This window comes from Apteryx mantelli, chromosome 5, assembly GCF_036417845.1.
Source record: "Apteryx mantelli isolate bAptMan1 chromosome 5, bAptMan1.hap1, whole genome shotgun sequence".
Classification (NCBI taxonomy): Eukaryota; Metazoa; Chordata; class Aves; order Apterygiformes; family Apterygidae; genus Apteryx; species Apteryx mantelli.
In genome coordinates, this window is record NC_089982.1 from 33,782,830 (window position 1) to 33,796,080 (window position 13,251).

Here is a 13,251-nt window from a genome sequence, read left to right on the forward strand (position 1 = left end):
ATGGCTTCCAGGATGAGCTGCTCCATCACCTTTCCAGGGATGCAGGTGAGGCTGACTGGCCTGTAGTTCCCTGGGTCCTCCTTCTTGCCCTTTTTGAAGACTGGGGTGACATTGGCTTTCTTCCAGTCCTCGGGCACCTCTCCTGTTCTCCATGACCTTTCAAAGATGATGGAGAGTGGCTTAGCACTTAGCTAGCATATAAACACACCATCCCGTAGGACTTCTGCAGTTCAAATAACGAATTCACAACATCCCTGCTCAGAGAGAACCGCTATCAAATACGGAAACAGCACAACATGGAGATACCCCCAAAGGCACTGGACAGCCTTTTCCACTGTAACCCAGCTATTTGAAGCACGCAAATGTCTTTTAGTGTTACTTCTATCACCCTCAAATAACCCGTTTTCCAAAGCTCTTGTAATAACACTTATTTTCTATCCCAATTTAACTGTAACAGGTGTCTCTCTTTTCTACAACTAATTTAATAACTGAAATATCAAAGAGGAACATCACTAAGAAATTTTTAACAAGAATTTTGTTTTATTTTTAAATATGCACCTGATTGTAAGTTTAAAAATAATATCTTACACAGACTTTATTTTTACTAGACAGGTAAAAGTGACAGAAAGGCTGATAAGCTGTGTCAGGCATTTGGTTTGCTTTATTTTCATTAATGAGAGTTATAAGCATAAAATCATACTGAACATCACAAAAAAAAGAAAATCATTGACAGCATTTAAATAAAAAAACATGTACAAAGCACATGCTTAATATCCATGATTTCAAGTGACAACCAACCCTTTCCTAGAGGATCACTTTTCCCCCCCGTGCCAATATATGAAGTAAGAGAGTTCAAAGCAGTTAAAGGTTCTCTCCCTTTTCATGTTTACTAGCAAACAGTAATTCCGAATCGCTACCTCAGCAGTGGAAAATGGTTGGGAATATCAATGAGGCACCGTCACTCCAAAATATAAAGCACCATCACAGCTAACCACCATATGCTGTAACAAAAGTAGAATGAAATCTTTGATACGTAAATTATATCCGCAGGATATTTCTAATACAGACATCAGAGGCTTTTAATTCACAAAGCTGACTGAATTCTATATGCTGATGCATTTCATGTTCAAATTAGTAGTGATGAAATCATCCCATGGTTACTGATGATGCTGTGCTAATCTTCCTTTGAAAGTTAAATCTTCAGTCAAAGATAAAGAATTTTTTTTTTTTAATCTTCAGTGTATTTTTTTTTTCCAATGCTAGAATGAATTTAAATGGAGATTATAATGGCAACTTATGTAAGTCCCTACAGAAGCTCAAAGAGCCAGAGGTATCTGAAATGAATATAGCATGATACATAACTTTGTTTCTTCAGGTTGATTACCACAGCACAATACTTTGTTTCTTTTAATACCAGCAGGTTTTCACACATGCCAGATACCTTCTCCCTTTTCATTAAATACCATTAAAAGCCAGGCAGACCACACAAATATTTAAACACAACAATAATATCTCAAGAGTCAAAAAAAAACAGAACACCAGAACACCAGAACACCAGAACACCAGAACACCAGAACACCAGAACACCAGAACACCAGAACACCAGAACACCAGCACTCACTCAGAGTACCAGCTGTAGCCTTTGCAAAGCAGTAGATTGCTTTTTTCCGAAAGGAAGAGGATCACACTACCAGCAGGACCATCACCTACTGAAAAAGACAGAATTCAGAGATCCCGATTCTCTATCTAGCTGTGCATGAGTAACCTCAGCACATGGCTCTGTTTTTCCATCTCTAAAACAGGGAACGATACTGACCTGCCTTTCCCAACTGCTACTATTGGGGGGAGGCAGGGGGACACCCTCCAGAGTATGTGGCTTGCATACTACTACAAATGACAAAAGGGAACACTTGCCATCTTAAGGGTATTCCTATATGCAGGCCTCTCACCTGATGCCCTGTAATACAGTCTACCTGACCAGGAACCTTGCACCAAAAGCTTGGCCATCTTCCTCTGTCCCCTTCCATTCTCCCTGTGACTCATCAGCCCTACCTGGATGTCAGAGCTCTTGTTTCCCTAATTCTCACTAACAGACCACACACAATAATACAGTAATACAGTCTTAAAGGAATTTCTTATCTCCAAGCACAAGACCTGAAAAACAGAAGAGATTTATAGATTAAGAGAACATGGTCCCTGAATGCAGACTCTCGGATCTGATTTCATTTCATTGCCCAAATTGGGTTCACTGGGTTCATTCCCAACCCATGTTGTGCGTGCGGTATCACGTGGAGCCAAGGAGACCAACAGAGTTAGTATTTCACTCTCGCCCACGTGATGTACGTAATGTGAGCCTCTGCACAACACAGAGGTCTACTCCAGACTGCTCTCAGGAGGGTTTCAAACATCCAAGCCACAGAGCTCTAGTCACCCTGCTCCAGAGAAACGTAACAGTGACCATGATCTATCAACACTAACATGAATTTCTGTTCCTGGCTGCCCACCCTTTTGCATGCCATTCTTGCATCTTCTATTCAAACACTGACACTTCTGGTAGGGGACAAAACACACACACAAAAGAACACCTGGGAAAAAGAAAAAATGACACAAAGTAACCACCTCTGAGAGGGGTTCCAAGGTCCAGAGGCAACAGTTCTTTAAATACTGATAATAACCTATAATAATATACTTCAGTGCTTGCTTAGGCTAAGGTGCCTGTCCCTACAGTACGAGCTGCAAGCTTAGATGCCACCAGCACTGGTTATTCAGTAGTAGAATCCAAGCTAAGGAAGTTAACATATTGCACTGCTCAGACATTTCAATGTGCTGTGGCAGTTTCCAGGTGTAAGGTCTTCTTGGACAAAATGGTTGAAATATTCCCTTTCTTCTCACATGTTTCTGGATTTGGAAAGTGAATCCTACTCATAAGAATTGTCATATTCGATCAGATCCATCTCAGCATCTGACTTGTTCTATTAATAGCAAGTAGTGGACATTACGAAGGCATACAAGTAACCAGGCATATAATGAATGATATTTCCCCTAATAAATCTTTCCAGCTTCCTTTAATGGACATCTCAGAAACTTTGAGTTAGACTGCTTTGGGACCACTGTGCTAAACAGCCACCTACAGAACTGTCCTCTATGACTGCATGATCTCTTGCACTCCGCATATGATTTTAGTCTCCACAATATCCTGAGGCAATGAGCTCCATAATATAATTAGATGCTGCATGAAAATTTCCTTATTTTGCTCCATGTATGTGCTGCTGTCCTTTATTACATTCTCTTCCTAGATATCCTAGATGTTCTCATTTTCTCACTATTACTCACATCCCCTAAGACTCAGGCCACTGCTCAGAGAAAGATGGAGGCAAAAAGCTCCTTCCAAAGTTGCAAGCCCTGACCCACCAGCTGACTCTCTGGATTTTGCTCTCTGCCCCCTCCCTGACACACCACCAGTAAAATCTCAGACCAACTCAGGCTCCCTTGCTTGGTGCTTCTGTTCGGGCATAGCTGCTCTTGGGCTGCCTTAAAAACAACTTGACAAAGAGGATCAGAAAGCCCTTTCCTGCCTCCATCTGAACTCTTTAAAGCTCCAGATAAACATTTTAGGGCTTTTTTGGCTCCCAACAGCAATTCTGGATATATTCTAAGTACAACGTGGCCATTTTTTCAAGGGTAGAAGTCCCCAGTCACAGAGATCTCTATTCTCAATTTTCATGTTGTTTCCTTTTTTCCTTTTGTCCTCTGAATTCTGTTCTTTGCTACAGTACCTGAAGTATTATTTCACTTCTTTTGGTATTTTATCCTAATTCTGCACAGTATATTATCTTCATTGCTCTTCAGTTTTGTTCTTACCCTTCACAGTAATCTGGCTTTCTTTCTCTTCTCCTGTCCAACAAATCTTCTGCCAACCTCTTGTCCTTGTTCTCCAGCAAAGGAATCTTGCCAAGTTTGAAATCCATTTCTCATCTTCTTGTCTGTCTCTTCCACTATCTTCTGCCACATTCCTTTGGTCACCCTCCAGGTATTCTCCATCATCTTGTCAGCTCTGCCTATCTTGAGTTCTCTACTGTTTTCTCCTGTTGCCTTTAATATGTTTTTAACTGTTCCTCAGAATGCCACTCTTATTTCCAGCTACACTACAGATCTGCAAACATTCTTTTGGGATGTCTGTCTCTCCAGTAACAGTTCCTGTTTCTAACAGTGCAAATGTGGTTTCTTCCCCTCCAGAAATACTCACAGTCTCTTTCTCCACAGGCAGCCTGGAGTGCTTACTCAGTGCTCATTGTTGTCTACTTTGCCAGCTTTTGGCCTTGAAATCTGCCAATCTCACTGCCACACAGACTGTCCTGTCTGCAGGTTTCAAAGCCAACTGAGAGAATCCCATCAGCTATTACAACTGAATTCTTGGAATAGCAGCACTATGTTCAAGCATTATAAAAGAGTACCAGAAGGGAACTGGTGTGACTGTATTGTAACACCACCACCACCTCAAACACAATAATCACAATTAATTAGAGTCAATGAGTGCATAATTAGAAAAGACTCGCAATTCAAGAGTCAATAGTAATTATCTAGCTATTATATTGCTAGGTGAAGTGATGCTTCCAAATCAAGAGAGCAGTCTTTTTTGATGCAATGCCTCAACCTCAGGCACAAGACATGAGATTTAATTCAACTACTGAAGATGCAGGACTTATTGAGAGGAACGGCTCAAGACCCAGAAAAGGACAAAACCCACAGCAAATAACTTTTCAGTCACTGCCTTCTCAAATGCAACCAAACACCAAGAATTACTTCAGCAGGTGACAGCAAAAAGTCAACATAATTAACATAGCATTTTTCCTGAAATGAACTGGGGATTTTAGTGCTTATAAAACTAAGAAGGTAGGAACTGCTAATAACTGTAGCTAAACCTGGCCATCAAGCCCACAAAGGGCACATTTTTTTCCCCCCATAGCTAGCATTACTATCTTTCCAAAACTTCTCTCAAACTAGTCTTGTGCTTCTCCTGAGAATAGACCCAAACAGCTCTTAATACAGCATGTGGTTTATGCATGACCAAACTTAGACAGATGTCCTCCAAGAATTAAGACCAAAACATGCATTTTATTTAATGTGTGCTATTTTTGTTTTATATTTTGAACCAAGATACCCTGAAATATGTATGAACGAGTCTCCCTGCATCATCAGATAGGCATTTTACTGCATGCCCTGAAATAGTTAACACTGTAGGCACACCGTTGGCACAAGGGGGGAGGGGAATAAATAAAAATCTTGACTTCCTCAGATTCCGTTAGGCAAACCTTTTTTTTTTTTTTATTGTCCCAGAGGTTTAAAAAAACAAAACAACAAAAAAAAACACCTAACTGAAAATTGCAAATTGATCCAAGGACTATAAAACTTGGCCACGGTATCAGACAAAGTCATAAATAACTTCTAATAAAACAATGGCTAATTGAATTGTTCCTGCAGAAAAAAGTGGTTGTTGGCATTCTCTGCAAATGAAAGTCTTTCCACTAAAGTAATGATTCCAACTTCTATGAAATAATTAATATTTTTTCTAATGTTAACAATCTGTGAATGAAGAGTTGATAGGAGGTTAAAAAACAAAAACAAAAAGATGGCTTTTAGTACTTTCTTTTCAGGCATGAACACAAAGATGAGCAGGATTTAGATACAGGCATCTTTAACAGACAACATTTTAGCTAAAGTGTTTAATAAGTTGTTTAACAAAGTTTTGAAGCATGGGATTTTGCTGCTTTTGTTTGACAGGAATACAAAATTCATGTTCAACATACTAAGCTGTGTCTTACTTACTGAGGACTATTGAAACATCTGTTTTACTCCTGAACTCCACAATGCAGCACCGCTCCAGGATTACCACTTCAGAGGCTTCAGAAGTCTGTGAGAGATAAAGATGACAAAACATTAGGATTTGGAGCCTGACTGGGAAGTCCGTCTGTTAGCCTGCTCACAGATGAGGCAGCCTACAGACAGAAAGGCACCAAAGCAGAAGAGTCACTAGGCAGATGGGTACCAGCATTCTTTAATTACTGATCTGTGCCATTCTGCCCCAGCTCAATGAGCTATAATGGGAATAGACAGTTGGAAAAGACTATACAGGAAACTAAGAAAAAAAGAGAACTCAGCAGTTTTTTTCATATTGTAGGTATTCAAAGTTTAGATGCCAGCTTGATTTCCAAACAACTCGGGCAAGCCCATCTCATTCCAATTGCTGTATCTACTTATAACATTGAATCAAAAGTTGAAATCTATTCAAACAGTAGGAAATTTTCAAGTGAACAAAGCAAATAACCTAAAATACACAGACTTCCAGTAGGCATTTCTATTTAATTTTCATTTAAAAGGAATTTTTTACCATCACTTGAAATTCTGAATGTTGTCTCTGGCTATGCAGCTCAAGTAATATTAAGCAGTATGGACCTATTGCAGAGTGCAATATGATACGAGTTACCCATACCATTCCTTTTGTGAATGCTCTGCAGAAAAGACGCAGACTCTTCTTTTAGCTTAATAAATGTGACTCATTTTTCAGAAGAGTGAAGCTATCAATCACTCCCTCACAATTAATCTCTTGTTTTCTTGAAGCTTTTATCATCCTTTTTTTTAATCCCTAACACCTGGTGATAAATAACCACAAGAACACCCTCCCACACACTTCCTCGTTGGGAGCCGAGTAATGTGCTGCAGGACCCATTCTCTACTGCAGTGCGATTCTAGAAGGCCTAATGTAAATTTTTACTTTAATGTTCCTTCTGCAGGTGGTACTTTATTTCCAAAACCTTGAGCCTTAGTTCCACATACTTGACACTTAAATTACTTGTTTTTTTGTTTGGTGTTAAAGTTCGTATCTTTAACAGCTTTAATACACATGGCTTGTCTGCTTCCTTCTCTGCATTTATGCAGAGTTTATAGAGGCCAGTTATTTGGCCTGCCAGAACTGGGCACAAATTTTTGCCAACAGTTTCAAGTTTGTCTTTAAATGGAAGACTTGATCCTGCATTTTCTCACAGAAGGACCCTTTACTTACCTAATAGTACCATGACCTTTCATCAGCAAGAAAGAAAAAAAATTGATAGAATAAGTTTTAATGTTCAGAGTATGCGTTTTTGACTGAAGAGCAACAAACAGGAACTGTTTCAGAAAGTCTTGCAAGGATTTCCTCAAGAAAGTCTACATTTATTCGTCCCCTCACTCCCCTTAAATTTTCCGTTTTATTACATAAATACCCCAAACAAATATTCAGGTTGGTCTGAAAGAGAAATATTATTTTATGGATTGAAAAAAGAGCCAATAGATTGTTTAAAAAGAAAAAAAGGTGAAATTATTGAAGCAGGGCAGTGAGTTTTGGGAGGGGTACGGCAAGTATTGTGTTGGGAATTTTTTATTTATCAAATCCAGCAAATTGAGGATATATGATAACCCACCCATCAGGTGATATCAAATGAGGCATTCTTAAGAGGTTCCTATAAGAGAAAGAAATGCAGAAAGATTTTTATTTTTTTTTGTGTTTCTTTATGAGAAACAGGGAAAGTCAGCTTGGGGAAATGGGCAATAACAGTTTAAAAATGAACAACAACAAAGCCAGAGAGACGAATTAGGCAGTGTTCTTCAACAGCAACAATGCTGATGACTATTTTAATTCTCCAGATTTTGAAGCAAGAAGTTAACACCTATAACATGGTCTCCCAGAAAATCCTCATTTGAAGATGTAGATAACGCAGGCAGATTCTTTCAAAAGATGTCAATCTTTCAGAAAAGACGTGACCAAAAGAAGGTTTTTATTTCAGAAGTTAACAAAGGTCTGAGACAATTTAATGCTCAACTGTGAGTACAGGAAATCCTTAATTGTGAAACATTTTTCCGTGAGGAAGCGTGCTCCCCTCCCCCCCCCCCCCCAGCAGTAGTCCATACTAACCAATGAAGAATGGGATCTTCCTTCACCAACATGCCCCAGAGAGTTTTTATTATGCCATGATAACACCAGCACAGATTAAGAGGCACGACAGCCCAGCAAAGCTAACAGTGTGTCTACACTACCAAAGCTAATGTTATTTCCACAACTCTGGGAAGAGGCAATTAAGAAAGAAGAAAGTAAAAAAGGCAATGTGGAATACGACTGAAAGGAAGAAGAGTTTTAGCTAGCAAACAGCTAATCAGAAGGGGTAGAGATGATCTTCCTAACTGAAATCTCTGGTTAGCGCCTCCCCCCAGTTCTTCCAAGTGTTCTGTGTTTCAGACAAAACTGGGGCTGTATTTTATCCCCTTCCTTCAACACAATAGTTTTTACTTAGCTACTTCCATTCCCGCATGAAAACTCCATCAGTTTTTGAATACAGAAAAGCAAGTGTTGCTTTCTGCAAACCCAACCAAAGGTTTCAGCAAAGAGAAGAGATAGTGCATATGCGCTACTGTGCACTATTAGTGCAAATATTCTTAGAAATCAAAAAAAAGCAATACACTGCCACTTTTAATTAGCCCACAGAACAAGCTAAAAACCAAGAAAAAGGGATGAAAGAACAGTTGTAGCACTTCATTAGGTAGGTCAGCAATATGATGCTCTCAAGGAGTTTAATCAATTAATGCCGAACTTAAGGAACTCTGACCAAAACAACAAAAGCGAGGTGCTTAGAGCGTTGGGCTTTGCTCTCAACAACGCTATTTGCGCGGCTGTGCACGTTTTAACCAAGTGGCTTATAAAATGCTATTATAGTTCGATTTCGCAGTTGAGTGAATTACACCCGAAATACACAGGTTTAAAGTGACCACTGAAGATGCAAGGCACCGGAAAAAAAGGCCTCTAACTTGCAATCTGAACTAACTTTTTCAGCACTGCTGAGGCAGTTCACTCAAGAGGCAGGTTCATGAGAGATATGAGCACAAGGTGGCAGCTTACGCTGACACTACTATAATGCTAGAAATTGTATAGATGGAAGAAGCTTGCAGCAAACAAGAGAAACAACTCTGCAGAGTCAGAGGTTTGTGAACCATGCTAAATAGGAGGCTTTAGATATGGTTTCTTTTCAGAGATGCAGTTTAATTCAAACCTCATCATAAAATAGTAAAGCCATCTCAGCCAAACAAAAAGGTTATTATAGTCAATATCAGCTTGGTTTCAAAGATGCTGGGCGCTACAAAGTGATTTTGTATTAACAGATTTATTTGTTAATAGATTTGCTTTAAACGATTTCTTTGCTTTAATGACTGCCTATGTGAGAGAGAGGAAGAATAGTAAGGATCTGATGTCTTTCTTGACAGAAATGGAGTAGGAAAAGGTTGATTTCCACACCACCTTAGGCTCTTCTATTGCCACCTCAAGCACGCATGTGAACAGTTAAGCACACAAGGAAACAATTTTCAGAAACTCACCATCTGAGAAAGGAGTTGTCCAGTAACACAGAAATCAAAGCTAGCAAGATTGTTTCAGCCATTTAAGCTTTCCTGGTGCTTCTAGCTTGCAGCTGGAAATCAGCACTGCTTTTCTGTTCAGGGCTTTTCAGTCACAGGCCTTCTCTTTAGCCATTTAAGTTCAACTGCAGAAGTAACATTCACGCCCTTGCAACTGAAGCCGTCCCTGTTCCTCCTCACTCTGTTTTTCCCTCCTGCTCACTCTACCTTACTCTGCAGAATCTACTGTCTTGTATGGGCAATGTGCTGCCATCACTTCACACCCGATCTTTTTCCAGATCAATATATTGGCACATCATTTTGACTATTAGTGAATGAAAAATTCAGCAATACAGTGTATCTTACTATAATTACAAAATTATACATATAATTTTAAAACTGTCTTCGGTTATAATTTTTTTTTTTTGGAAAGGAAAAAGTACATACAAGTTAAGCATGAACCATTTACACTAACACGTAAAAATAATCCACATAGGATCCCTCCACATGGCAGCCTCGAGACTTCCTATGGTGCTACAATTAGTCATCTTTATGTGCAAAAGTAGACGCTCAAGAATTTGACTCCACTGAGGAGTATTTCATAAACGCTTTAGGCCCAGCATTCTACTGGTTGAAATATCCCCAGAGCGTTAAACACGAAAGTTTTTCCAACCAAAAAAGACTTTCATCCAGCATCTGCCCAAAAAGCATTCAATCAACTGTGACAACTTGGCCCCTTCTCATCCCATGGAAGAAAAGGTCCTCTGCAAATGTTCATGACCCACAGATGACCCACAACTCCATAGGCTTAGCTTTTTCTCCAAATCCTAGATCTGCAGTAAATGGAAACTTGTCACTATATAAAGAGAAGTAGCTCCCTGTTGTATGGTTTTCAGGTAACTCAGGTATTTGGAAAGGCCAGGAAGGAAGGGTCACGCAGCTCCCGGGCAGTGCAACACAGTCGCTGAGACTCAAAGGCTCGATGTTTGCATTCCTGCATGAAAGGCATACATGGAATGGAAACAAATTAGCACATATTTAGCAAAAGATAATTATCAAATAATTAACAAGATTTTGTATTAATGAATGTCTCAAAGCAGTGCAGACTGACAGTTCAGTCCACATACAGGAATACAAACCTCAGAGAGGAAGGTTCAGGATATTTCAAGTTTTCTGCCTTTTAAGATGGTGGATGCTACAGTACAAAACCCTCTTTTGTGACAAATTACTTTGCTCCCCACACCAGTGGAAGTTAGAATGAAACACTGCAACTTCAAATGAATTTGCATGCTTTTCCAAGATTCATGGTCAAGTACGATGTATGATCAGAGGATATGCAATTACTTTTTGTATATGTGTGCGGGAAGAACCAAGAAAAAAGATGAAAGAGCATAAGGCTGCCAGAATAAAAAACACGTGTTGCTTCAAAACAGTGTATGTGCCCCTCCCATATCCTGGCACAAAACTGAAGAGAAAGAGCTTCAGAATTCCTACTATTGCAGGCTTCGCAGCATTTAGATGAGCTATGCTCTATCTAGCACACAAAAAACTAATGAGAAATTTATTTGCAAATGAAATGACAAAACTGTAATCAAGGGACCTATTATGCATATCTGATAGAGATCAACTTTATCAGTATCTAAAGGCATCCAAAATTGTTCTCTTGACTTAAGTACATAATATGAGCTTATTTGGACTAGGAATAATTTTATTTCATTATTCTAGGTTTCATTTTAAGAAAATGGTGACTTCTAATGACCTGGTCTTTAAGCACATATATAGGATCAAAATCAAGCCTGTAGTAACATGTTACAATCCAATATATTGTTTTTCACTATTAAATAATTCTGGAAGATTTTTATCAATAGCTTACAGGATCAAAACAAATGCTGAATAACATTCAGGCCTTGAACTACTTCATCTTTCTTGGAAGACGGACAAAGTTTACACATAGCAGAAAAACAGAAAATTGTTTTAAAAGACTTTTTGAAGAGAGAATTAAACGATTCATAAATCTAACCAAAACATCCTAGTAATACTACTCAAATAGAAAAACGTCCAAAACTTGGAATTAGCAAAACCCCTATCTTTCTATTCACTTGGCCAAACGACTGGCCAAGCTTTACTATCACAGTAGGCAGCTGTAAATCCCAAGTAATATCACTACCATATCACAACCATATTGCCTTGAGTTGCAAATCAGGCTAGTGAAGACCTTACCCTTTCTGTGGAACCCATGCCAAGAACTGTAGTAAGAGACAGCAGACACCTGCTCATGTGCTTCGGTATAACTACTTATATGTACATAACTGTACCCAACTTTTAATGTAAAGGAAGCTTAATGCTATTAAACCAGAAACCATCATTCAAGTATCTAACTTCACAAGCAATCTAAAGTACACATCACATGGGAGAGAACCACTTACACAAGAATTCTGATAAAGTAAAATAAAGTATTTAATAAAGTATTTTTGCAGTTCGCAAGTGGATAAAGTGCAAACGCATTCTAAAGCAGTCAGAGAATCACACCCTAGATCAAGTTACAATAGTAACAGTTTGGGGTTGTTCCTGAAGGATCTGCACTGAATGCATAAGCTACATTGTACCTTGAACTGGTAACTATGTTATTGCAGATTCCAGCCTCTTTTTTTTTTTTTGGTGCACAGGTTAAAAAGACTAAAAAAATTAAAGCACTAACAGGAGCTTCTAAAATGGTCAGAGTAGAAACTTTGAGCGATTTCCGCATTCTTGTAGATCTGCCTTGATGTACCATGACCAAGAAGAAAAAAGGTGTTTTGATGTGAAAAGCTTTTACAATAAGAGTTTTACTGGGGAGGATGTGGAAACCTACTGTTAGCTATATCCAGTAGAGAGCTGAACTTCACACAGTTAAAATCAGAAATGCCATTCCAAGCAATTATTAGAACAATAAGTAGAAAAGTAAGACTAGAGCATTGCGGAAAAAGGAGAACAAATACTACATGAAGTAAAAACTCTTCTATTAAGATGGTATTTAAAAAAAAGAAAGAAAAAAGAAAAACTCCATCAGTGGAAAAGAATTCCCTATCAGGAGTGCAAGGAACCCTACTTAGTGAAGAATTTCACTGTTTATTTTTTTAAAAACTTATTTTTGCAAGCTTGAAACAACTGCTTAAAGACCTTAAGGAAGCAAGATGCTACATACACAAATGTACCATGTTTTTCCAATCAGTTATTATTTTCTGCCCTCATTTATGAATATTCCTATGGCAAGGACAGGTTAAAGAAAAAAAACTTATGGAAAAGTGTAACACACTTAAAATTGACACAAATTTAGTCACACAGAAGTAACACAAGAGACACCGTTAGGGAACAAAAACTGAAAATAATACTTCCAAAATATAAAAGCAGAGAATTGATTTTAGTTCTTGCTGACTATTAAAGAAAACACTTGTAAGAGAATGTTTTGCCTGAAGGGACTGGTAACAGCAGGAGAAGTTTCTCAAATTCAGTTTGAGGCCAAAGCATCTCCCCTCAAGCTGTAGAGTCACCCCTGCCTGCCGGCTCTTCAGCGGTTTGCGAGCCTTCGGGATATCTTGCTCGGCTTCGCAGGGCCCATCGTCAGATCTCCCATCGCGTCCAAGGCCTCCGCTGGGAGCCGCAGAGGGAAAGCCGGGGCTGGAGGTGGCCTGGGAAACCCGCCAGGGGGGCTCGCAGGGATTTACAGGCGAAGCGCCTCGCTTCCAGGAAGGGGAGCGAGGCAGAGTCAAGCACCTACTCCCCTCCAGGGACCCCGGCCACTTCCAGCAGCCCCAGCGCCTGCGGGAGCCCAGCCCACCCAGAGGGGCCTCGCTG

The 13,251-nt window shown here is 39.4% G+C and overlaps 1 protein-coding gene across 1 annotated transcript in view; it reads right to left on the bottom strand.

Annotated features, from left to right (window-relative positions):
• Positions 1 to 13,251, bottom strand: part of INPP4B (inositol polyphosphate-4-phosphatase type II B) — a 290,644-nt gene that overhangs the window by 201,252 nt on the left and 76,141 nt on the right. The window contains exon 3 of the mRNA XM_067297109.1: positions 5,827 to 5,911. Within this exon, the coding sequence (XP_067153210.1) occupies positions 5,827 to 5,911 (85 nt within the window). The remainder of the gene's footprint in view (positions 1 to 5,826; positions 5,912 to 13,251) is intronic.